At 35.0% G+C, this 27,133-nt stretch overlaps 1 protein-coding gene across 9 annotated transcripts in view; it reads right to left on the bottom strand.

Annotated features, from left to right (window-relative positions):
* Positions 1-27,133, bottom strand: part of PIGN (phosphatidylinositol glycan anchor biosynthesis class N) — a 109,173-nt gene that overhangs the window by 62,166 nt on the left and 19,874 nt on the right. For 8 of the 9 annotated variants that reach the window (XR_003211134.2, XM_025886728.2, XM_025886727.2 and 5 more), the window contains 11 exons: positions 25,524-25,645; positions 24,956-25,054; positions 22,867-22,973; positions 18,403-18,527; positions 17,029-17,159; positions 16,421-16,537; positions 13,779-13,819; positions 10,962-11,021; positions 9,149-9,241; positions 8,412-8,467; positions 141-219 (listed from right to left, as the gene is read on the bottom strand). Coding sequence is in view for 8 of the 9 variants with exons in the window: in XM_025886728.2 (XP_025742513.1) it covers positions 141-219; positions 8,412-8,467; positions 9,149-9,241; positions 10,962-11,021; positions 13,779-13,819; positions 16,421-16,537; positions 17,029-17,159; positions 18,403-18,527; positions 22,867-22,973; positions 24,956-25,054; positions 25,524-25,645 (1,030 nt within the window). In the remaining variant the exon portion in view is untranslated. The remainder of the gene's footprint in view (positions 1-140; positions 220-8,411; positions 8,468-9,148; positions 9,242-10,961; positions 11,022-13,778; positions 13,820-16,420; positions 16,538-17,028; positions 17,160-18,402; positions 18,528-22,866; positions 22,974-24,955; positions 25,055-25,523; positions 25,646-27,133) is intronic. The other variant, XM_025886732.2, reaches the window with a different exon arrangement.

Here is a 27,133-nt window from a genome sequence, read left to right as displayed (position 1 = left end):
CTACTTAGAAAATTCAATCCTTCTTTAATGGCTTAGGAAAGCTCCCCGGCCTGCCCACTTTGCTCTCCATTGTGTATCTTGCCCCTCCCCATACCCAAAATGACAACTAGTTATTTATATAGATAAGGCCTCATACTTACTGCTTCATCATACTTTCTCTGCTTTATATATGATCTTGCTTTTCTTACAATGTTTAGCTGTTTAGATTCAGAAAGCAACCTACAAAAGAAAAGGTTAGGTTTAAAATGTTTCCTCATTTCAATGATATTTTCTTTTTTTTCTTAATTGAAAAATAAAAGGACAGTGAAAGTTGAGAAAATAAAGAAATAAAACAAAACAGAGAGAAACCTAAAGCTAATTGTATTATTGCTCATTATCTGAACTCTCCCCCAAAATAGCTTTAGTTAAATTTGGTTTTCTTGACTCAGAGTTTCAACTCCAAACTCCACTTATCAGAGTCATATGATCCATCATTTTGAAGAAACGGAATACTCTAGTTAACAAAGAAATTCTGACTAAATCAATGTAAATAATGGAACAGCAAATTAGTGGCATGAGTTTCACCACTCAGCAGACTTGTGCTCATCTGCACACAACAGACAAGGCAAATCCATTATGGCTCTTTGTTCCCCTGAGCTAGACAGGGCCTGAGAAATGTCAAAAACTCCAGGCAATCAAAACCAACAATCAAAGTCAGTGAATAATTTGAACCTCTTTGCCATTCTTATATTACACCATATACTTTTCTGGTTCCCTTAACCTTTCATTTCTCTTTCTGTCATTTCCTTGTCCTTACTTTTTTTTTTTTTTAAAGATTTTATTTATTTATTTGACAGAGAAAGACACAGCAAGAGAGGGAACACAAGCAGGGGGAGTGGGAGAAGGAGAAGCAGGCTTCCCGCTGAGCGGGGAGCCCATGGGGCTGCATCCCAGGACCCTGGGATCATGACCTGAGCCGAAGGAAGACGCTTAAAGACTGAGCCACCCAGGCGCCCCTCCTTGTCCTTATTTTTACCACATTACATTTCTTAAACCTGGTTGTGGGTACAAAGATTTTTGTCATATTCTCCAATCTTTTCAGCACGTTTGAAGAGGGATATATATATATGAAAGTTGTATGAGAAACTGCAACTTTTCTTCCAGGGAAAAAGACTGTAAGACTAGAACTCAGGAGAGGTAACATTTTATTATTGCTTGTATAATTTTTATTGTGTATATACATTACTTTTTCATTTATATTTTCCTAATGAGGTTTTTTTTTTTTTTTAGAAAATAATTAAAACATTAAAGTTTAACCACAGTTTCTGGCTATGATGGAAAAGCTTGGATATATCAACGCTCCCATCAGGAACAACTAGAAAGCCTGACAAAATGAAATTAAAAATCACTTTGAAGGTGCTGGAGAGCCGCTGAGACCATCAAGAATTGAAAAGTTAAGATCCTAGAGAGAAGCAAACGAGAGAAGTAGTCCAGCCTTCTACAAACTGTAACCCTTAAGAGCATCTGCCATTCTTCTTGTTGGCAAAAGGCTGAGAACTTGGGCACACAGCTGGTGCCAGGAGGTAGAGAATCCAATAGAGATTTTGGCAATCCCATAAGGCTGCAGAGATAAAAAATAAAATTCGTGGCTGCCAACGCAGCCAGGACTTGAAGACCCAAAAGAGGAGACAAATAAGAGAATGACATACACTTTTCATTCTGGATTTTAAAAAAAGACAGGAATGAAAAACTATGTGGAATTACTTAAACTAATTTAATACAGACTCTGAGGTGAAGTCTTACGGAACTTTTATAAGCGAGGACATCTTTTCTAGTCTATGTGGAGAACTCAGGTAAAGAAGCAAAGGACACGGCCTGGTGAGAAGGGGAATGAGGAGGACACCCAGCGAATTCTTCAGCTGTGTAGGGCAAGAGGACAAGAAGCTTTGAAGAAAGGCCCTGCAAAGGAGGACAGACGGTTCAGCGGTCTCAAGACACAGAAGAGAAGAGCCACCAAGGAAGGGCTCTGGGTAACACACACTTTCCGCTGAGATCCCTGGGAGGCTACACTCCAAGAGGAAACGCAAACCAGAGGTAAGAGAAGATGACAAATGCAACACAGCCTTGAGTCAGCTACCACTCTGTGCCTGTCAGAAGATAAGATGAAGGGGGGCGGGGGGATGGGTTAGCCCGGTGATGGGTATTAAGGAGGGCACATTCTGCATGGAGCACTGGGTGTTATGCACAAACAATGAATCATGGAACACTACATCAAAAACTAACGATGTAATGTATGGTGATTAACATAACAATAAAAAATTATTAAAAAAAATAAAAAATTTTAAAAAAAGAAGATAAGATGAAACCTCTCTGGTCAAAGAGATAATCCAGACCTTCCAAAACTTTTAACATACAATGATAAGCATTCATCCAAAAACCACCAGACTCAACAACAGGACTGAATGAAAAAAGACAGCAGAAGCACACTCACAAATGAGGTGGTTATTGGTGGTGTTATCACGTATGCTTTAAAATAATGGTGGTTAATATATTCAATCATAAAAAGAAAGATCAAAAACTGTACCGAAGAACTGGAATCTATTTTAAAAATGAATTGAAAGGGAAAGTCTACAACTGAAAAAAAATGTAGTAACTGAGATTCAGAACTCAGCGGCGGCCAACTGGACAAAGGAGGAGAGAGAGTTGGTGTATTAGAAGATAGGTCAGTAGAAAATGTCCTGCCTGAACTTTGAAGAGTAGAAAGAATGAAAAATACAGAAAAGACTATTTAAAACCCCCCCAAACAAGATACAAGTCGTTGTGAACAGCCCTAATATTTATACATGTAAATAGAATCCCGGAGAGGGAGGGAAAATTTGGCGGAAGTAATACTTGATGATAACGGTGACAGCATGTTTCCACATAGTAATTTGCATGAAAAAATTTTTCTTTATTGACTAAATTTTTTTACATTGAAAACATCAAATTTTAAAAGAATTCATTACCAGCATGTTATGCTTCAGTAAAAAGAGCACATTTCTTTGCTGTGATTGCTACTATTCCATCTTTTTTCACTTATTTGAACACTGTAGGAGAAAGTAAACCATGCTTTAGGATTATTCAGAATTTTATCATCAATTATTCAGGATGACTAGTGTTTGGAGGAGAAAATCTTAAAATGCTGCATTTTGAAGTATTTTCTCTTCCACGTCTTCTCAAATTTTTATTACAAAAATATTTTGCTTGCACTTATACATATTTTAGAGATAGCTAGTGATATCTAGCCTATTCCTTTCTAAAACATCTATTTAGATTAAAGCAACACAATTTCAAGAAAATAAAGACAGAGAAGGGATAAGTTATTTCTAGAATAATCTGTGTTCCTTTACACTGACCATTGATATAGAATCTTATTTTCATCTTTTAAGTCATAACTGAGTAAACAAACATTTTCTATGTATGTACGTGATATATAAAAGTTAGTTTTTTAATTTTAACTTTATTTTTTTAAGATTCTATTTATTTGACAAGAGAGAGACACAGCGAGAGAGGGAACACAAGCAGGGGGAGTGGGAGAGGGAGAAGCAGGCTTCCTGCAGAGCAGGACCCTGGGATCATGACCTGAGCCCAAGGCAGACGCTTAATGACTGAGCCACCCAGGTGCCCCCAAAGGTACTTTTTTTAAAACAAGAATTTCAATTTTGAAGGAGAAAACTGCATTTCTAGTAAATAATTAGTAAGTCAGATGGGTGAAGTGGTAGAAAGATTCACATTGAAATCAGTATTTAAATTTGGTCTAAGGGAGGAACTTTAATCCATATCAGCTAAAAGAAACAAATATATTAAAAAGAACCAAAGTAGCTTTTGCCATTTTGGTAGAAAATATATTAAAATATTTTGTTAAAATTTAACTGCCCTGAGTTTATATAGTGACTTTTAAGTAAAAGAGAATAGCTACTTTTGCTTCTATTGGCAAGGTACAATATTTCCTTCCCATTTTCATTTTCTTCTGAAATACTCCTTAAGAGACCTTTCTTGTTGTCATTTCATGTAATTTTTTTCCCTTAAAGTTATTCTGACCTTACTTTGTCCTCTACAGTACACAGTTTTCCAAATACAAAGTGTTACCTCCTTTTTAAGGTACTTTCACAGTCAAAACTTTTATACTTCTAGTCATGTAGCGCCACCTGCTGGTCATCCCTTGGCACAGCCCAAGGTTTCGTTAAGTTCTACTTGTCAGATATTTCATGACTTTTATTCTTTCTTAGAGGTCTTTAAGATATAAAAGATAAAATCTAGTTAATTTTTAAAGAACAGGATAACATAGGATATGCAATTACCGTATGGGTCCACTGGACTCTTTTACAAGTGTAAAGATATGTTAAAGGATCTTAGCAATTAATTTTTCTCCCACCTTGAAACATTTGCTATTTCATCACCCCAGGAATTATTACATTATCCATAAATTATTCATGCTAGACAAGACTAAATAAGACAATGGAAGAATGGTGGAGAGATATCATTAGACTAAAATCTAGTGATGCTGGTGAAATTGATCATGTTAAGTAAAATCTCAAGACTATGACTTCAGATGTCAATATCCTAGATAAATTTTCTCAAACTTAAGAACTGATGAGTGAATCATATATTTCTAAGAAGAAAAAGGAAATATGTTACTTATTCAAGAGGGAAGGGCTTCACTGAACAATTGTTTGTAACAAGAACTTTAACTGTTTTGCAAAAAGAATCTGTGACAAGTATTCCTTCATCTATTATGATGTTTATATGCCAACATTTACTTGATATAGTTTCTAAGTGGATAATGCTAACATTAAGTGTATATATAAAGGTGAATGGAAGAAAACGGATGGTGTAAACCTGAGGGAATTCATTGGATTAGAGAAAAATAGAGGCCCTTGTACTCAGATGATAAATGGCAATAACTGTTTTTTCCTGGTATACTGAACATATGTAATTAAAAAAAGATACTAATCATAACAGATATAAAATATCCAGGAATAAAATAATGAAAAATGTGTATTATAGGGAAAACTATAAAAGTTTACTTAAGGACGTAACGGAGAATATAAATAAGTAAATGTTGGATAGTAATGCCATCAATCCTCACCAAATTACTTCCTAAATATAGTATAATAACCAAAGAATTTTTCAAATAACTCAAGACACTGATTCTAATATTTATATGGAAGAATACATTTCTTTATTGATGCCCATTATTTTATGATCTCATTTGATCATTTGTGCCAGTGATTAAAATACCTATATATTTTTGTTCTTTTTAAAAATATGTGCTTTATCAAAGTACTATATGCACATAATTTAAAAAAAAATCAGAAACAGTACAGAGGGCATAATGACAGCCAACAAACCCCTGCCCCACCCATCTCATCTCTCAGTTCTCCAACCCAGAGACAAAAACTTTTACACCTGTCTATTTTCAGTTATTCTGGTAGTTACCTCCATGTTTCTTAATAATATGCCTTTATTACTATTTCTTGACTGGATGACCTGAGGCATTTACTGTGGACTCTTCAATGACTCTGCCTGTTTCTGCTGTCTCCTCCCCACTCAAAACGGTTATATTACTATTTTTACCTCTTCTGTTGGCTACACTGGTCACTTTATTTTTTAAAAGATTTTATTTATTTATTTGACAGAGAGAGAGTACAAGCAGGGGGAGTGACAGGCAGATGGAGAGGGAGAAGCAGGCTCCCCGCTGAGCAGGGAGCCCAATGTGGGGCTCGATCCCAGGACCCTGAGACCAGGACCTGAGCAAAGGCAGACACTTAACTGACTGAGCCACCCAGGTGCCCCTGGTCACTTTAAGTAAGCTCTACCCCCAACGTGGGGCTCGAATTCACAACCGCTAGATCAAGAGTCTCATGCTCTACCGACTAAGCAAGCCAGGTGCCCTTACACCGGTCACTTTAATAAGGTAATACCTACACCTCTGTCTTACTTTCTCAACTATATCCAGAAGTTCCACATTCTATTTTATGAGGACAATAGCACCACTACGATTCCACTTATATTTCTTTCCTCCTCTGCCTTCCAACCTGTAACCTTGTACACTGTCAAGATGGGGAACATTTACATTCTAGTCTGTAATCATAATTAAGTCTTCCTTGCTTTGTCTGAGGTTTGACTCTAAAAGCTGAAAACCAGTGTTTATTATGATTATTTAAGTACTGTTCACTTAGTAGCTGAGTTTGATGCTATGATTGGATTTTCCTGTCTGTCCCACCGAAGCTTTGACCCTTGTGCCACTGTTAAATAAATTCTTCCTCATACTCCCAGCAGCTGTTCGAAATCACCTTACCTATTATATCAGGTTGCTTCATGCATGAAGCATGCTTTCTTGTATGGTTGTAAATGTTTTCTTTTCCCTGAAGTTTCCACTTGCCCTTGTTTCAAGGGATGAAGAAATGTACACCATCCATGTGTGCCATCGTGTTTCCTCCAGCTTCTTATTCAATCCATATATTAAAATTCATTTCATGTAGCTAGTCTAATTTGGAGGGTTTGCCTCCCAGTTGGACTATTCTTGTACAATGTATTATTCTATAAATTTTTAGTTGCATTTCTCTTTTTTAAAATATGCATCTTGTACTCTTTCTCATTTTGTAAAGTGTGTGCTTTTTGTTTTATGGATACCATAGCTTCTCAGATATTTCTGAGAATTTTAACATTTTTAGGTTCTTTTCTGTTCCTTAAATTATTTCCTCAGGAGTCAATTCTTCATTTAACCTTAGGCACTTTTTGGTCATATTGCAGGCTTTTGACAAATGGTGACTTTTCAGCCAGACAAGTCTGCAGGCAGGGCTGGTAGCTTTGCTCCAGAGTGGGTGAGCCACCGGGGAGGAATCAAGCATGCTGCAGGGCCCCCAGATGACATGAGGCTAGCAGTGGCTCTGCAGGCAGATGTTGAGCATCAAAGCACAGTAAGTTCATGGTCGGCCAGCAGCTAAGTGGAAGAAGGAAGGCAGTGTGCACCTGAGCCCTTTGCAGAAGAGTACCTCTTCCCTGACCAGTCCTTTTAGAGTGGCTGGTCTAAATTAACCCACAGTCTCGCTTTCAATGTCCTGTGTATTTTCCTCATACCAGGAATTGATAATATATTTCTTATTCATCTATTTATTTTATTATGCTCTGACTGTACCACTACATTATAAACAGATGCATAAGTTATGTATATGAGATAATATGGGGCAAGTTCCAATCAGTAAAGATTTGGCTTTATAAGCACATGTGATAATCTTACAATTAGGGACACCCTTCAGAGGTAATTCTACCTTTAATGTATATTATATAATATTTAGGGCAATTAATTTCATATGATCATAAGTTGCAAAACCCTAATTTTTCTTGGTTTTTGATCTTCTATTCACACAAATACACACACACAAAGTCAGGGATGTAATCACCTTATTTAGAGGGTAATGCAATATTTAAGCCTTTCTAAGTTTATGAATACCACACTAGCACTACAGAAGTTGTCAAAAATAATTCCAATGAAGTCATTCAAAGCATCCCTAACACCCATATTTCAAAGAGTTTCTATGTATTTTGGTCAAGACCAAAATCCTTCCTAATTAAATGTGAATCCTTGCTAATTGAAAATGAACCTTGAGGAGGAGGAATAAAGGAGGCTGAATAAACCAGCCCACATCAGAAGTGCGGAGCCAGGGTTGTGACTCATGTATCTCCCCTCTCCTGAGTCAAGGAAAACAGATCTAGGACAGCAAAATCTTGCTGCCCACCAAAGTCTGCTCTCCTCCTTACCCACCCAGTAGTTGTCAGGGTCTCCCAGAATTGTATCATGGGCCTTTTCTTGTCACTTTCTAAGTTCTCCTAGAGCCTCCTACATGTGCAACAGTTACCACCACCATCTTATCTTATGCTGATGCCTCCAAATTTACACAACCAACTCCCATCTCTATATTGAGATCCAAGTCCCTAACTTGCTACACTAATTTTATTTCTAGCTAACTTCCAACTAATTCTAACTAATTAATTGGTATCTTCAAATGTAAGCTAAACTCAGAAACATTCATCCTTGACCCTCAAACTATCTCTTCCTTCTTTCTACAAGCCATAATGGTACCACCACCTCCCAATCAACCAAGCCAAGAGTCCCTACGCCTTCCCAGGCAGGCCCTGTTCAATGGTCTCCTTAATGTCTCCCACATCTCTCTGTGCCCCTTTATCTCCTTTACCAACCATTCAAAAGCATCTGGCAACTGGCCCATTATTTACAAAAACAATAGAAAAGGATTTTGTTTTGGAGTTTACACTACTATAAACAAAAAAGTAAAAAAAAAAAAGTAAAGTTTCTAAGTAATCTACCCTGTCTGTCCTCAAACTCATTAAAAAAACTCCTTCCTACAAGTTAATAAAAACATGAGACTTACTTAAATGGTGTAAAAAAAAACGGTAAAGTAACTTCTTTTTTCTGAGTCATTTTCACCTGGAATGAGATAGGAAAATATTTTACTATATTATAAATGAGAAAAAAAAATTAGTTTCATTTTGAAATACAAACATCCATTAAAATGTCTCTTTGGGGATAGTTTATTACTTTCAAACTAAATGGAATTTTATGTTACTATATTATTCCATAAATATTTAAACAGAAATTTCAGATTATACTATCACAATAAGCTGAGAATCATATCAAGCTTGCAAAATAACATATTGTAATGTAATTAAACAATACTTCTTTTACTCTTAGAAAACAAAATAAGTCAAGCTGCATTAATAGTATTAATAACAAAGTTTCAGCTAAATAGTCACCTCTTTAGCTTAAACATATGGTAATATACATGAAATGACAAGAAATGTTGCAATCTCTAATACTACTCCTGTGGGGGCAAATTCCAATCAATAAAGAGTTGGTGTGTAGTCTTTATAAGCATATGTGGTAGTCTTAAAATTAGAGACACTTCCCAAAGGTAATTCTACACCTCAAACTGATTTCATGGAAAGTGCATTTCAAAAATGTTAAACTTTATGACACTAGTCAAATACACAAAATTTAAAGATAATAAACTACAGAAAATAATTTTTTAAAACACAAAATCAAATATTTTCACTTATATTTGATTTTAAAGTTGTAGTAGTATCCATTTTTGTGTGTGTCATGTTTTACCTTGAATTGTTCAAGAATCTGCATTGCATTTGTAAACATGCTCTCCGCTTTGAAGAGATCAGTGTTGTTAAGATAATCTATAGGAAGGATACCCTGTAAATAATAAACACTGGTTTAATATTAGTATTAATATTATTAGCATACTATTATTAGTATTAATAGCTCAGGCTGTTCTTATAAAACAAAACATACTTACAAAGGAAGCACTAGAGATATTTAGATGAACAAATTACTGAAATAATTAAGCAAAATATCTTTTTTTTTTTTTAAGATTTGACAGAGAGAGACACAGTGAGAGAGGGAACACAAGCAGGGGGAGTGGGAGAGGGAAAAGCAGGCTTCCCGCGGAGCAGGGAGCCCGACGCAGGACTCGATCCCAGGACCCTGGGACCATGACCTGAGCCGAAGGCAGATGCTTAACCGACGGAGCCACCCAGGTGCCCAAGCAAAATATCTTTTTAAAAATCATAACTGAAAAACGTTCTATTATTTTTTCTACAAAGTAGATATAATAAAGTAAATAAAGCAAAAGAGATGAAATAGGGTCAATAAAACCTAGAATCTATTGAAAGACTACTGTGTGCTAGGCAGTGAACGAAATGCTTTGCACACATGAAAAATCACTATGGTGGGTCACAACCAATACACCTAAAAAGAAAAAAAAGGCATAATAAGAAAATTGAGAGTATACCGTGCACAGTAAGAGTAAAGACTGTTCTGTGAAACTTTTGTTTCAGTTATACACATACACACATACTTATAACTGTAAGGGTCATTTTCTCAGAGTTCTGAGTTAGATGACATAATTTCTTATCAGCATCCAGTTCCCTCCCATTCTTAACAGCATTACCATTCTATGTTTAGAAATCTCTCCCACTATGGAATTTAAGAAACAAAACAGATGAACGTAGGGGAAGGGAAGGGAAAAATAAAGTAAGATAAAAACAGAGAGAGAGGCAAACCATAAGAGACTCTTGACTATAGAGAACTATAGAGAACAAACTGAGGGTTGCAGGATGGGTGGGGGGGGCTGGGTTAAATGGGTGATGGGCATTAAGGAGGGCACCCTTGATGAGCACTGGATGTTATATGTAAGTGATGACTCATCACTAAAATCTACTCCTGAAACTAATACAACACCATATGTTAACTAACTTGAATTTAAATAAAATCTTGGCAGGAAAAAAAAAAAAGAAATCTCCCCCACTGGATATAACATAGTAGGTTTCTAATGGAGCCCCACTTTCCTTTACTGAAGGGTAGACAATTAACCTAAGCTAGCCCATTCAAATGGTAAGTAAGCACTGGAATTTGACTCTTGAGAGTCAAGGAACAAAAAGTACAACAGGTATAATACTCTTCTCTCCTAGTGTAGGTGCCCTGGGCACAACTGTTTGGTTCTTTCTTCCAAGTCTCTGGTGCTCTCTTAGTTCCTGTTCATTTCTAAGCCTGGTTTTTGGGCACCCCTTTGATTCAACAACCCAGCAATATCTTTTTAATAAATTCCCTTGCAATGGATTAAGTTTCTGCTGCTTGCAATAAAAATTATTTATATATTTTTACCACTTATAACTGAAATACAAAGATAAATCTGTACACATTTTAAAAAATAAAAAATTTTAAAGAAAAGCTATTAGACTAGTGCTCCATGTTGTAGGTTATAATACACACAGTTATGAGACATTATTGTATACTTAGAGAGGAAAATACAGTTTTAAATGTAACCAAAGATTATTCAGAAAGACATAAAAAAGTAAATTTTACTGTACACATTTTTTTTCCTGAGAGCTGATAAGAAAATTTTACTCCTTACCACTGAATTAAGGGGAAAGGGAACTCCAATAAGAGAAGCCATCAATGGTGCAACATCAGCCTACAAGCAGAAAAGTTCAATTCTAATAAGTCTACAGACATCAATAAGAATATTAAATAATTTAATGTAACTATATTTTGGACTATAATCATGATGTTCATTATACTCCATTACCTTCAAACATTTAATATACAATAGATATCGACTCTAAAAATATCATTTGTTACAGCCACATTAATGTATAAAAAAATAAATTTGAAAGAGTCCCAAATGTAAAACATGCTAGAACAAAAAGTTACCTACCCTAGTAGCTAAGAACTTGACTACTTTATATAATAGTTTTTCAGTATTATGAAAAGGATGCCTTAACTAGATAGAAAGTAAATAGCAATAGAAGGCTCTATCTGGAGAAATGTATTCATTAACTAAAGAAGTATATACCAGAAGGTTTCGCCAGCCAGTGAAATTCAGGAAAGATATAACCCCCCTAGTTTCCTGGAGAGTTGTTTCTGCCCCCACTTCCACTTCCCCAGCCCCCCACCACTCCTCAACCCGCTCCAAGTTCCTTTTTGACCCTTCACCATCCCATTCTCCTTTGACCACTCTCCTTTGGAGAGCTAACATCCTCTGTTTTTCAACATCTGACTGTTTTTATATTAGTCCTTATAATTTTCAGGCAGTAAAGTGCTTAGATGTCAGAATACCCAGATCCAAATCCTTGCCTGCAATCTCTCAGACCTTGGGCAGGTTACTTAACCTCCACCAATGTCTTGGTTTCCTTATCATTTATTTACTTATTTCCTTATCATTTATTTATTTAAAAAACTCTCCCTTAACAGAGTTATGGCATAATTAAATGAGATTAAATTTATGAAGTACCTGGCACATAATAATCGTGCAATAAATGGTAGCTACAAATGCTGTTGTGGTTATTTTAATTACTTGGCCTCTCAGCAGCACTGTGTAGCCCACTCCCTTCTCAGCTTCTGTAACACTGCACTCCACTGAGTGTCTTCAATTTCACTGTGGCTCTTTTCCAGATACCATCTCTATTTCCCCATTTAAAGTTGGAGCTTGGTCCCAGGCTCTCAATGCTTCTCACTCTTTACCATCTGGACTCTCTTTACGAAGTAGCATCCCACAGAAAATTGGAAAACTCCAATGGCCTCTAATTGCCTTCTCCCTTTTCCCCAGAGGCCACTGTTGGCCTCCTCTAATGCTGCAGCCAGAGAAATCCTTTCACCAAAAGACAGATTATATCACTCTCCATGCTTCAAATGCTTCAAGGGCTTCCCCAAGCTTTAGGATTAAGTCCACAGACCCAAAAGGCCCTTCAGGGTCTAGCACCTACCCAGACATCATACTACAGTCTCAGTTGCTCTGTGCTGTAACGCTTTCATATACCATTATCCTCTTACCAGAGCTCTGTGTACATGATGCTGCCTCTGCCTGGAAAGGGAAACGGAGGATCGTGTGCCTCATAACTCCTACTTCTTCTCCAGTCTCAGCTCAATCCTCAATGTCCTGGGAAGACTTTGTTGACCATACCATCTACCATATACATCCACTCTACGCTCTCCTGGCTTCACAGTCCTCTTTTGTAGTACTTAGCACAGCTGTAATTTTACATTTATTTGTATAATAATTTGGTTACTCTGTTCTCACCCCCACACTGTAAGCTTCCCAGGGCAGGCATTTTGTCTGCTTTGACTCATCATTATATCCCTTATACATGTTTAACGCTAATGTCTACACAATGTTCAAACATACTGCAGACACAAAACAATGCTGGTGGAAGGAACGAATAAAGAAATTCTCACCTAATGTAGATTTGAAGTAGGAGCATTCGGAGAGCAATAGCTGAATCTGTATTTGGTTTTAAATTATAATCCAGTCTGGCTATAAGTAAAACATGTTTTATGATCTTCAAGATATTCCCTATTCCTCTAACAGTGATTTTTATTGCAAAATTAAGTTGCTAATTTTATATATTTTCATTTATTTGGGTAATATGCAGCCATCCTGAGAGAAAAGACCATTCTTAATATGCTGACAGAGAACAGGCTTCTGCAATCACAGGCCTGAAAATGAGCTCCTGGACCTTGGTTTATCTACTACAATAAGAAATACCGGCTTGTGAGGTGACCTGGAGAAGGTAAAATAGTCCTACCACCTTGAAGGCCATATACCAATAATGCCATGCCTTTTATAAATAGTGAAGATGGCTGTTTACATAGCATATCTTCAACAATGAAAATTCCATGCTTCTTATTTATACATAACGTTACCAGTCTAACTTAGATTAAGTTGGCCATGCATTTCCTATAATCCAAGGTTTCTAGCTAAGTAATCTATATTTTGTCATCTTTTTTTCCATTGCATTTGTAAGCATCCTGGCTAGAATTAAAGATAAAATATGTGTTAATAAAAAAGAAATGGTAACTCATACTACCGGGGAAAAACCCATAATAGGGTTTTATTATTTATTAGCTCTGTGCTTAAAGCAACTAAGCAAAGCAACCATGACAAGAAATCACAGAAATTGAACAGGCATGCAAATTTCTAATTCTTTAATTAGCCAATGTTATTTGGAGGGAGTCTTCTTTCAGTTTTACTTGAAGCTTTTTTTATTTTGCCAGAAGAAAGATTAGTTGAGTTAAAATATTTGCACTAGAAGGATTTCCCTTGGTAACTGAAATGTTTTGAAGAATCCTTTATCATCATTATTTTTAATATTGTTTTTCACACTTTTTTTTGGTCTAAACTTGTCATAGGAGATAAAATTAAATTTGAAAGTGATTAAATTGAACTGAATACCTGATGGATATCTTGCCTTTTCCAGTTCTCTAATTTCCATTCTGAAACACAGATACGAGAGCTGATGTTAAGATTAAAAATAAATAATAGTTTCATTATTAAGAGAGATCAAGGCGTAATGTCAAACGAAAGTATTGGGAAAATCTATTTTAAGCCAACTATGAATAAAAAGGGCACTTAAACAGGCACAGCTATATATTTTTAAAACTAGAATTTTAAAGGAATAGCTTTAAAATAAATATTGGTGTTTTCTGTGATGATTTATTAAACTTTCAAAATGCTCATTTGCAGACAATTGTTTCAAAACATCAAAAGGCCAAGGAAGGGAAGATCAAGTAAAAGGCACAATGATAACAGCTGTCAGCACTACTACAACTAATGACAGTCCTGCTCCAGGGAGTAATTAAAGCAACTGATAGTCTGTCAGGCAACCTAACCCTTTCTTTTTTCTCTAATGGCAGTTGCTTGCAAAATACTTAAAATTGTAGCTGTGATGTTCCTATTGTCACTAATCCCAAATGTTAAAATACCATAGTGAGTTCCTATTAAAATCACCTTCAGAGATACCTCATTCCCCTATTTTTCTACATATAAATTCAGAAATTTCATTAAACAGTCATCAAAACAAATGATGAGAGACCATGTCTTGATTTAATGATTTTAAGATATATTACCAAAAGGGTTCTAAGATATTTTTTATGATGAAATTTCCTTTAATAAGCTAGTAAAGTTTAAAAATACATCCCTGGTTCTACTAGTCAGCTACTAAAAATTCACACTAATCATCTGATGAGGAAAGAATGCACATTCCCTTTCTCTATAACTTATAATTCCTAATATTCATATAAGAAAAAAGTATATTCCTTCTGTAGTGATTTTTGAAGCTAAGTCATTCTAAACCATTAATTCACAGAGAAATCAAGTGCCAAAATAAAGTTTTATCTCCTAAGTACAAACATACTATTTAACCTAGTTTCTATTAGACCCAATCTAATCCATTTACCACAGAGCATAGGAATATAAAATGGCAAAGCTGCTTTAGAAAACAGTGTGGCAGTCTGCAAGAAATTAAACATAGTTATATAGGACCCACTTATTCCATCCCTAGGTATCTACCCAAGAGAAATGAAAACATATATCTACACAAAAACTCTTCACACAAATGTTCATAGCAGCACTATCATAATAGCCAAATATGGAAACAATCCAAATGTCCATAAGATGACTGAATAAATAAAATATGGTCTATACATACAATAGAATATTATTCAGCTATAAAAAAAACTACTTATACATGCTACAATACAGATGAACTTTGAAAAAATTATGCCAAGTGGATGAAGTCAGACACAAAGACCAGACAGTGAGTAATTCCACGTTTATGAAATGCCCAGAATAAGCAGATTCAGAGAGAGAAAGTAGAGTAATGGTTGCCAGGTGATAGGGAGAGGGAGAAATAAGGTGTGACTGCTAATGGGTAGGGGGTTTCTTTGGGGGTGCTGATGAAATGTTTGTAATTAGATAGTAGAGGTGATTGTACAGTCTTGTGAATATACTAAAAACCCTTAATTGTACACTTTTAAAACATGAATTAAAATTAAAATGGTATGAGAATTATGTCTCGATAAAAAAATAAATTCGAAGAAATAGTCTAAGGAAATCTTAATATGCAAACCAAAAAGAGTCTTCCTGATAGAAATACCTAAACATGGCTGTCCCTGGAGAAGGTTTTAAAAAGAAAATTTCTAGGCCTCACCCAGACTCATGGAATTAAAATATCTAGTGACAAGGTCTGGAAATCTGTTTGTTTTTTTAATCTGTATTTTTAGCAAGGGTTTTGGATGAGTTTTATACAACTAATCTGGAGTAAGGCATTTGAAAGGAATTTGTTTTGGCCAATTAATAAAAATTTTGGAACTCTGGAAAAAATCTTACCTTACAAAATAAGCAGAGCTCCAGGAAAAAGGAATTCATTTTCCTTATGGATTAGGAAGGAAGGGAGGCTTGAGTAACACAGCCTTTAAAAGTACTAGAGACAGGGCACAATCAGTCCAGTTGTGAAATGTCAATTTGTGACATATGTGTGATTTATCTGAGTGATAGTCTTTCCAGGTAAGATTTGACTCAAGAGTTTAATGTAAATCCCAGCAATAAAAAGGCTTGTGGAAAAAAAAGTAATAGGATAATTTATACTTGTATCTTCATAAGGCAGATAACTAAGACTATATATTTCTTTTCTTTTTTTTTGAGAGAGAGAGAGAGAGAGCGTGCGCCCGTGTGTGTGCAGGCGCGTGTGAGCAGGGAGGGGAGAGCGGGAGGGAGAGAGAGAATCCTAAGCAGGTTCCAGGCTCAGCGCAGAAGCCCGATGTGGGGCTTGATCTCATGACTCTGAGATCATGATCAGAGCCAAAATAAGAGTTGGACGCTTAACTGACTGAGCCATCTAGGCACCCCTAAGACTATATATTTCAATCTGAATATTATAAACCAAATAATACAAACTATACAAAAGTAATACATAAAAATCATGATACAAATATCAAAATGAAAACTATAACTTGAAAAGTAATCTTTTAAAGTTAAACTTTGGTTTTATTTTAAAATGTTGTATTTATAAAAACAATAAAGATAAATGTTTATACCTTTCAAAAATGCATCATCAAATTTCTGAGCTGATACTTTTTGGGGATACTTGATTCCAGCTCCCCAAGAGACAAAAGGAGTTAAAGTCTCTGAAGGATGACCAGCCCCATGGAAACCTACAAATAAGACACCAAGAGTAATAAGACAGTGTATTAAGAACTAACTTATACCTATATATTTTTTTAAATACTTAATTTTTTTAAAAAGATTTTATTTATTTATTTGACAGAAAGAGACAGCGAGAGCGGGAACACAAGCAGGGGGAGTGGGAGAGGGAGAAGCAGGCTTCCCACTGAGCAGGGAGCCCAATGCGGTGCTCGATCCCAGGACCCTGGGATTATGATCTGAGCTGAAAGCAGATGCTTAACGACTGAGCCACCCAGGCGCCCCTCTAATTTCTCATTTTAAAGGAGAATATATTCCTCTAATAGCTAGAAGATCCTCTGCATAAGATCAGGTTTTTTTCTAACATTAACACATTAAGCAATTTTGTGCTAGACACTACGTATACTAAGACATCTAATCCTCTTCAACATTACAAAATATCTGCAAGCTCCATTTACCAGTACTTTAATCATAGGTACATGTCACTTAAAGACAGACTAACCCCAGTCTGTCATCCCATGGTCAGAGGTAAAGATAAATGCTGTTTTCCCATCATTTCCATAAAAATGTTCAAGCATGGACACAATCTCTTTTATTCCATCATCAACTACTTTAACGTTGTCCTTATATTCCCTGTTTAAAAAGAAACAGAAGAACAAATTAAATTATAATAATTTGGAAAACTCAAATTTCTTCAACATGAACTAATTACATCTAAAGTTGGTAACTCCTAAAATACTTTTTTTTAAATTTTTTATTTAAATTCAATTAGCCAACATATAGAGTACATCACTCCTAAAATAATTTTTTTTAAGACTTTATTCATTTATTTGTCAGAGAGGGAGAAAGAGAGAGTGCACAAGCAGGGGGAGCAGCAGGCAGAGAGAGAAGCAGACTCCCCGCTGAGCAGGGAGCCCAAAATGGGACTCGATCCCAGCGTCCTGGAATCATGATCCTGGGAAGGCAGACGCTTAACCAACTGAGCCACCCAAGCATCCCTCCTAAAATACTTTTAGATTTCATCATGAATATTTTAAAATCAGAGCTCTTTAGATTGTTAAAAATAATATTCTCTCCTTATAAAGAAGCAAAAGAATATGAAATAGTTTTCAGGAATAGTTTAAAAGAAGAATATTCTCCTATACTAGCAAATACATTTTAATGAATGCTTTTTACATCTCAAATGCATTAATTATGACTTCCAAGTTCATGCCTCTCAGTGCAAACTATATTGTTCTTGTCATATTAATAGGTATCACTGTTTCAAGTATAAAATGTTTCCATCCCTTAGTGTTTGTGATATAAAACATATATAATATAACATTCTAAACAAATTATATTTAAGCGTTCCATTCAGTTGAACAGTTTGGTTTGGTATGAAGTCTTTCACTTGAACCAGTCCATCATGTTCAAGAAAGGGAGCATGAGGTATTTGTTACTGGCGGCTAATCAATAGGCTTTATTGTTACAGTTAGACTTATCTAAACCAAATTCTAAATAAAGAAGTATAACATGGATTCTTCCTCTTATGGTTCGCAAAACTGAGAAAAATATTTGCTGTTTTATATAAGGAGTGCTACTGAAATATAGTATACAAAACTTTATACATTTGCTAGATACAATATTGATTAAATGGAACACACAAGGAATAGCTAATTACATCTTTCTGCGATATAAATATTAACACCATATAAATGCTTTCGCCCCCAAGATTTCCTTAAATATTTCTAAAATATATAGTTTTTCCCTTCCTTGATAAATGAATACGGAATATAAGTAATATGGTAATTACAAAAAAATTATAATACTTTCAAAAGTTCAAACAGAATAGCTAAATCTCTCAAAAACACAAAATTAAACACAGCATTAAAATTACCTCGATGTTGGTCGGTGAGCATGTCCATTTGTATCTATTCCTAATAAATGTAAGAAAAAAACTATTTTTTCTTCATTTACTTTAGAAAACAAAGATTGGTTGTTTCTGGCAGCATGAAAGAATTCCTATATGTAACAAATCAGTTAAAGAAATTTAGTTCATTTTTTTATTTAAAAAATAATTCTGATGAAAACATTTAATAACATTTATATATAACTATAAAATTATCTTATTTTGTTTAAATTTGTCCTCAGGACCTACTAGTACAAAGTTTGTATTGTTGGTTCAGACATCAACATTCAAATAATGAGTGAGCTATTTTCTGGGTTATAAAAGTAGGCCAAGAAAAGGTTATAGAAAGGGGATCTTGATTTCATGAAGATCTCATAATCACTGAATAAAATATAGCAGGTTGAAGAAATATTTTGACAAGAATCAAATAAAACAGTACTAGAGGCAACATTTTAGGAGCATTTTATCATTTTTAAATGTTTTTGGAGCTGGACTACTTCTCACTGTCCTGTCTTGGTTACCAACCTAGTTCCAACGAGTTCAACCATAACTGCTCACTCGGAACATTGTGAATAGCTTCCAAACAATCTCCTTTGCCCAAGACTAGAAATCTGTTCTTCACATTGTATGACAGAAAAATGCCCTAACTTAATAAAATAAGGGTCAAAAATTATTATAATAATTTCATAATGATAAGCTGGATTCATAATGCCCTAAGACAAAGGATTAAACTTCTACTTACATACACATGAACATGTAAACAAGTACCTGTGGGGAATGCTTTCAAATTATTTTAGATAAATCAACAGGCTAGGCCAAGATACATAATTATTGTTCACATAAATGTCTCTAACTATACAGTACATGGTAACTTTAACAAGAGCTATTTAATTATCCACTAAAAGTCTGAAGTACTTTTTGAAATAATTCTTCATTATTACAAATACTAAAAAATACAAATGGTGCCATTAGAGAAGCCTGCTATTCAAGAATAGAAATAAATAAAAAACATAATATGTAACCTGCTACCATCCTCCTTAAAAGCATAAAATCATCCCCTTTCATATACATTCTACTTAGCCCCTAAGAAGTTTTAAATCTAGATAGAAGTGGCGAGTTCTTCAAAAGAAAGGAGTTAAATTCTAATGATATAATCGAAAGCTGACAAAAACCAAAAAAACCTAGCAACTTAAGTTAGAATTTGTTCCATGACTGGTAAAAAAAAAAATTCCACTGTGTAAAAAGTGCTATTCATTCACATATGGGCATAAGATCTGGGAAGCCATGAAATACTAATCTTGTAGAGCTCAACCTATTAGATTCCTATTGGTTTTTAAAAGTTAGTCTTTTGGACATAAGAGGTGGAACATACCCCTAGCTACTTTCCCTTCCATATTTAGTACACTGGTGACCATCAGCCCCCACTTTTTCTCATCTCCTTGCAAAGGCACTCATTCATTTCTACACTCAACAAATGTTTGTTATGCACCAAGGGAGACTACTCGATGACTACCCCAACATGCACTCTCCTTTTCTCTCTGAGTAAAAACTTGTGGTTTCAAGAAACATGGCAATGCTCAACCTTAAAACCTACATATTTCCCATCCTCTCATACAACTAGACGTACCTTAGTGGTTGTGGCCAATAAGGTATAAATCAAATATTTCAGTCTAAAGACTATGAAGACCTCAGGCTCTCTGAAATAAATATAACTTAGCAGGAAAGAAGTTCCTTTTTGATTCCTTGCACTGTTGGTCCTAAAACACTGAAATAATGGCATCTCTTGGATCATGAAAAAACTTTGGAAGATAAAAACTCATGCTCTGAGGACAGAGGAGAAATTCAAAGAGACTGGGTCTTAATGACACCATGGAACCAGTATGGCAGTCATGTACTGCATCAACCCTGGGCTGCCTACTTTTAAGCCATATTTTTTCCCCTATTACACAGAACTAAACCTAATCTAAGCTAACACTTGTATCTATGTACCAGACAATTCCTTGACAGGAATTAAGTTAACAATGAGAAAAAGTCATTATCTCTACCAACAAGATGTAAGGGGGGATATGCCAATGTATCAACAATTATGGTGCAGCATAATAAAACAGTTAAGATAGAGGTATCAAGGGAATATAGAAGAGGGTTATCTAAGTCGAACGGGAAACGAAGTGAAGCAAAGGGAAGTCACGGAAGGCTTAATAAAGGAGATAGTGCACAAACAGAGTTTTATTTATTGTTTTATTTATTTATTTATTTATTTTTAAAGATTTTATTTATTTATTTGAGAGAGTGTGTGTGAGCAAGAGAGAGAGCACAAGCCGGGGCAGAGGGAGAAGCAGACTCCCCGCAGAGGGGCTCGATCCCAAGACCCAGGGATCATGTCCCGAACCAAAGGCAGTCACTTAACTGAGTCATGCAGGCGCCCCTGCACAGAGTTTTAAAAAGCAAATAGATTCAACACGAATGAAGCTTAAGGACATTATGCTAAGTGAAATAAGCCACTCACAAAGGACAAATACAGTATGGTTCCATTTATATGAGCTGTCTAGGTACAAAACATAGATATATAGGTACAAATACAAAGAAACAGAAAGTAGAATAGTAGTTGCCAGAGGCTGGGAGAGGAGGGGAAATGGGGAGTTGTTTAATGAGCACAGAGTTTCAGTTTTGCAAGATAAAAAAGTTCTGGAGATTGGAGGTACAACGATGTGAATATACTTAACACTATTGAACCTGTACATTTAAAAATGGCTAAAATGGCAAATTTTATGTTACAGGGACTTTACCACATTAAAAAAAAAGTGAGTAGACATTTACATGGATTTGTTTTGCTTGGATTAAGCATGAGTCTCTGGCCAGGGCACAAGTCCAGGTAAAGACCCCTGACTCCTTCTCTAGCCTTACCTCAGATCTTCCTCCCAGTGAGTATTCCTGCCACCTTAACTTCCCCTTCTTTCAGTTCCTCAAATCTATTATGCTGCCTCTTCCTTTAGTGCCCAAGATTTACATATTACTGTTGACCTGAAATACTCTCTTTCATGTGCAATCCAGATCCATCCAACTTTGTCTCCTATACTTCTAAGATCATCTCAAAACTCTCAGAAAAGCCTTCCCCTGTCTAGATCACAATTTTCTAAAAGTATATTTAGTCCCTGTATTTTTCCTTCACACCATTTCACTGCTGATGATTTCATATTACTGTTATTACTATACATATATACCATATTTTATGAAGTCAGGGGCAAATCATTTTTTCTGATCACTAGCAGCGTTGAAATAAAGAAAGGAAAAAAAGACATAAAATCAGGCCAGCCACAAGCTATATCTGCCCATACACAAGGAATCAAATCCACGATTCTGGAGCATTTTTAGGTATGTCTATGAAATTAGAAACCAAGTGCCTTTCAGCAGATGCTAACATAAGTAGATTTTATTAAGAAGTGATAATAAGCAAAGTAAACTTTGCCAATTATTTCCTTAAAGAGATTTTATTTAACTTCAAGTTTTCCCTGTTGACAAAAGTATACGTTAAATGAAAAAAGAAAATTTCAAGAAGGTCCTAATAAAAGAAATAGGGTTTATCAAAGAGTGTATTGAACATTTAATTCCTGCTAAGTAAATACAAAGAAAAATGCACACACATACTGAGGAATACATTTACAAACTAACTAACAAAAATGACTATATCATGGAAAAGTCCACAATGTCAGTTCAAAAGACACTACAGGTAAAAAGAAGAAACATTAAAGGTCAATCAATGAATGTTTCTTACAACTGACAAATTATAAGTTGTAATACGTAAATGAGAAACAATGGACAGGAAGAAAGGAAGCCATTATCCACAAGTGAGATTTTCACACAATTTTTCAAAATGTAAATTCCATTGGACTCCTGGTGAAAACTGTGATAATTGTCACTATCAAACAGTCCAAACAACTTCATTTCTTAGAGAAACTCATGGATATTTTGTTATGACTAATTTGCTAATTTATCTTTCTCTAAAGTGCAATTTTTAAAAAATCCTGTTATTTTAAATGCATTACATTTGAATAGCATTTTCAAAAGCATTTTTCATATATCTTACATGATCTCACCACTATAAGAGACTATTGTATGGTGAAAGAATGATCAAGGTTTACCTAGGATTATTCAGCAAATAGGAATGAAATGCAAGCTCCCTGAATTCCAATCTATGGAGCCCATTTAACTGTCGGAAACATGGAATTTAAAAAAGTTATCTTTTTCAAATTATTTTTTAAAACTTCCATTAATTGTTTATTGTAGAATGTGTAGTTTCTTAGAATCTAGCCTTTTTAAAATAGTATGTTACAATACAGAACTTTCAAGTTTATGCAGGTAGGAAAAAATTAAAATGTATTTACTAACAAATCAGTTTCTAGTACCTGAGGTACAAATACATGTGCTGAAGATGATCAACTCAATAGCACTCACCTTCACATTATCAAAAACCCAAGTATCCAGTTTTGTTACATCATAGGCACCAAAATCCTCACTCTCAGCATCATAGCTGTATGTATAAATATGGTCTCCACCAACACCTGACAAGGAAATTTGGGGAAAAAACTTCTAAAAAAAATTTTTAAACTGTCATAAAATATGAAATAGCCATTTAAAAGTTTTTGTGAGCAACCAGAATTTTTCACAAAGCATTTTGTATTATAATGGAGAAGAGAAAGACAGGAGGAATAATGAACATTTATTTCATGTGCCATGGACCATGACTTCTACTTTAACATGCTGTTGCTTTTTGTTCTCACAGTAACATTCTTAATTTTAAAGTTACACTACATGTAAGTTAATTAATTTAGCCAAAGTCACAAGGCTAATACACAACAGCACAAAAATAAACATCAAAGTGTGTCTCCCTGTACAGATTAAACTATTCAAAAAATTTGTCTTAGAACGTTACAACCTGAAATAGATGAAGTCATTTGGTACTTCCTAAAGCAAGAAGAAAATTTAAAAATTTCACTTATCTTATTCATAAAATGTGTATTTTTCTCAATATAAGAGAATAAATATTGCCTATTGTTAAATTATTTGAAGGGATCAACAAGTATATTAATCTTACATATTTACAAAATTTTATTAAGAATCTAATCAACTGAGTGAATTGCTGAGATAGCCTCTTACAGGTCGAGGAAGAGATATAACAAAGTAATAGCAATCTCTTATGTTAGCAATGCAGTTCCAATGACACTACCACTGCTCAACCATTCTACTTCCCGCATCCTAAGTACAAATCTGAGTGAGTTTGTTGGTTACAATAAATGGAACATTCCTATTGGATTGTTTTTGATTCGGGTGTTGGTCCTGTCCCGTCAGCTACAGCCAGAAGTAGGAAAGTAAGCTTGGTGAGTCACAGCAACTTAATCCACCCTCACCACCACCAGTCCCCACAAAAGCTGAACTGCTTTCCTTTAAAAAAAAAATAAATTTTTTTTTAAATTTATTTATTTGACAGAGAGCGACACAGCGAGAGAAGGAACACAAGCAGGGGGAGTGGGAGAGGGAGAAGCAGGCTTCCCGCGGAGCAGGGAGCCCTATGCGGGGCTCGATCCCAGGACACTGGGACCATGACCTGAGCTGAAGGCAGACGCTTAATGACTGAGCCACCCAGGCGCCCCTAAACTGCTTTCCAAAGAAAGGATTATATATATAAATGGCAAATAGTTTGAGGTTTTTTTTACCTTGACCTACATAATTATGTTCTATGAATATCATATGTAAAATTCTGAATGTATATTTTGCTTTCAGGACATACAATAATATTCAATAATGCCAATTATTAAAATTACACCTATGGCTAAGTATAATGTTACAAAATCTTTTCATTAAGTGAAATGACCAGTCATTCTGCTCTCACTAAAAAGCATTTAATGACACAAAATTCAAACGGAATCCAATAATTTCAGAAAAATAACACTAATGAGTTTTCTAATCAATGCACAGAAACAAACAGAACAAATCCAAACGGCATGATCTTGAATATATGAAAATAGAAATTATAAGTTATAGCGTTTAAATCTTTATGTGAGTATCTACAAACTTAATAAATTATCAAAGTAAAATGAACCAGACATCAACATCATCATCATAATGAAAAGTTACATGGTAAGCCTATTGCCAAATATTTCACAAGAATTACCTAATTTACCTAAAAACAAACCTATGAGATAGAAATTATTATCATCACATTTTACAAAAGGCATACTGAAGTTCAGAGAAGTTATCTAACTTGCCCAAGATTATAAAGCGGTTAAATGTTAGAGCCATATACCACTTCATTGAATCCAAGATACTAACAACTATACCATGTGCCAATATTTCAAGTACAACTAAAAGAAAAAATCAAATGGACATGTCTATCCATTGTAATATATGTTCCTATGTTAGAGATGTTAAATATGTAAAAACAAGTATCTCAAAAATCAATAAAATATAGTAAGTAATATATAAAAATTACCATGTTGATTTATTACATATATCGTCTGAGGAAAATATAATCAATGACTCTTACCTTTGGCAAACATAGTCAAGATATCTGGGCTTCCCCAGCTCCATGTGTACTTGCTTTCATTAATAAGAGAATCAAATCCCACAGGATTTTCCTTCCATCCTTCAGGTCATTGAAAAAAGAAGCAAACAGTAACAACAGTAACATACACATGGTGAAGTTTTAGTATAGCCCCTAAAGAAGTATTCCTCAAATAGTAACAATGAGAATTAATTGCAGAACAAATGAAAAGTAGTAACAGATTTTGTGTTACATGTATTACACTATATTTTAAAAAAGCTTACAATAGATAATTTACTTCTTACTAAAACAGAATCACTTTTGAACTTTTGAAAGTTAACATTTAGGAAAACCATGGATACATCCAGATTGTTTCAGTACCACAGAATGATAAAAGACCAAAGCTTAATTCTTGAATCAACACCAGTGTGTGTTTATGAGTAAGGCATGCTAAAATACTGGCCCAAAGTATGTCAAAACACACTTCACTTTGTGTCATGATTCAGTGTTAAAGAAGCAATATATATGCAATAAATTTTTCATATGATAAAGTCATCCATATAGATAATACCTTTGGCAACTGCACTGACATCTTCATAAAACCCAGCTATCAGGGCTACGTGACCGGGCCGAGATTCAGTTGGCACACGTGTATGAGATATCCCCCAGCTGCCCTCATGCATTATGATATTCCTAAAAGATATTATAGATCAATAGTTAACACAGACTTTGATTAAATCCTGTTAGAGCTTTAGAAAAATAAGATTATTACAGAAGGAATCAAAACCAAAAAGTGAGTCAAAATTTAACAAGGAGAGGAATCTTTCTGATCCCAGCTAAATGCAGTCCTAGCCCTCTGACTATCAGCAGCATAAATGAGCTTAGGCGAGACAAAGAACCATCTGGCCACTACACAGAACTATGAGACAAAATACACAATTGTTGTATGAAGCCACAAAGTATTCAGATGGTTTGTTACCTGAGAAATAACTGACACACACAATATTGTTCTATAAATGTCAAATTTCACTAGGTGTGATGTGGTATTGCAGTCATGTAGGAGAAAGTCCTTGCTTTTAGCTGATACACGCTGAAGTGTTTAGCAGTGAAGTGTCATGAGATCTTTCCTTCAAATTATTCAGAAAAAAAATTAAAAATTTAAGCATATGTGTGTGTGAGTGTGCGTGTGTAGTGAGAGAGAGAATGCAAATATGAAAACAATTAAAAATTGTTAAAACTAGGATAAACTACAGATTTCATCATGTACTCCTTTCAGTTTCTCTGTGTTGAAAAAATCTCAAAATAAAAAATTAAAGGTAGGGGAAATGGCTAGACTCCTAATTAGGAGTTAAATTATATTCCTAAATTTGAGATTAAAAGAGGCAAAAGGTTTCTTCTGCTAAAATGTATCAATATTCTTTAAGTTGTATCACAACGAAAGCAAAGGACTAGCAATGCCATTGCAGGTGAAAGAGCAGCAGAGCAACAAGCTATGAAACCCTGACTGCATTGGTAACAGTTTGCAAGATGAATGCTTGCTGCCCAAAACAATAAGTACTGGTTTAGATATTCTTTATTACTGCCTTACCTCATACTAAAACCAATTTTGGTAAAATGCATGCATAGTAAGTAAAAGTTTGAAAAGCATTGAACCACTTGTTATGGGAGAAATACTTTTTAACTTCTTCAGTTATTTAGTGAAAACCAAACTTTAACACAAAGGAGGCATAAAGAAATTTGGATATCTGTTTCAAAACATTTTGATCAGTTCAGACCATATATATTTTTAAAATTATTTTATTTATTTATTTGACAGAGAGAGAGAGAGAGAGCAGAAGCAAGGGGAGCAGCAGAGGAAGAGGGAGAAGCAGACTTCCTGCTGAGCAGGGAGCCTGATGCAGGGCTCGATCCCAGGACCCCAGGATCATGACCTGAGCTGAAGGCAGACGCTTACTTAACTGACTGAGCCACCCAGGTGCCCCGTTCAGACCATATTTTTTTAAAATCCGAAGTGAAGAACAAATAAAACCTTTCACAAACAGGTTTAAAAGAAACCAGAAGATTCCTGAAATCGTAAATACCTGACGGCATACAGGATAAGGCACATCAACTATGGGAGCTCTTGGCCTGCTACCCACCACCCAAAGGAGAAATAAGTGATACCAGGAAAGCTCACCTTTT

This window comes from Callorhinus ursinus, unplaced genomic scaffold (genome assembly GCF_003265705.2).
Source record: "Callorhinus ursinus isolate GAN/ISIS: 27379988/994484 unplaced genomic scaffold, GSC_fseal_2.0 scaffold11, whole genome shotgun sequence".
NCBI lineage: Eukaryota > Metazoa > Chordata > Mammalia > Carnivora > Otariidae > Callorhinus > Callorhinus ursinus.
This window is presented reverse-complemented; position numbering and strand designations above follow the sequence as displayed.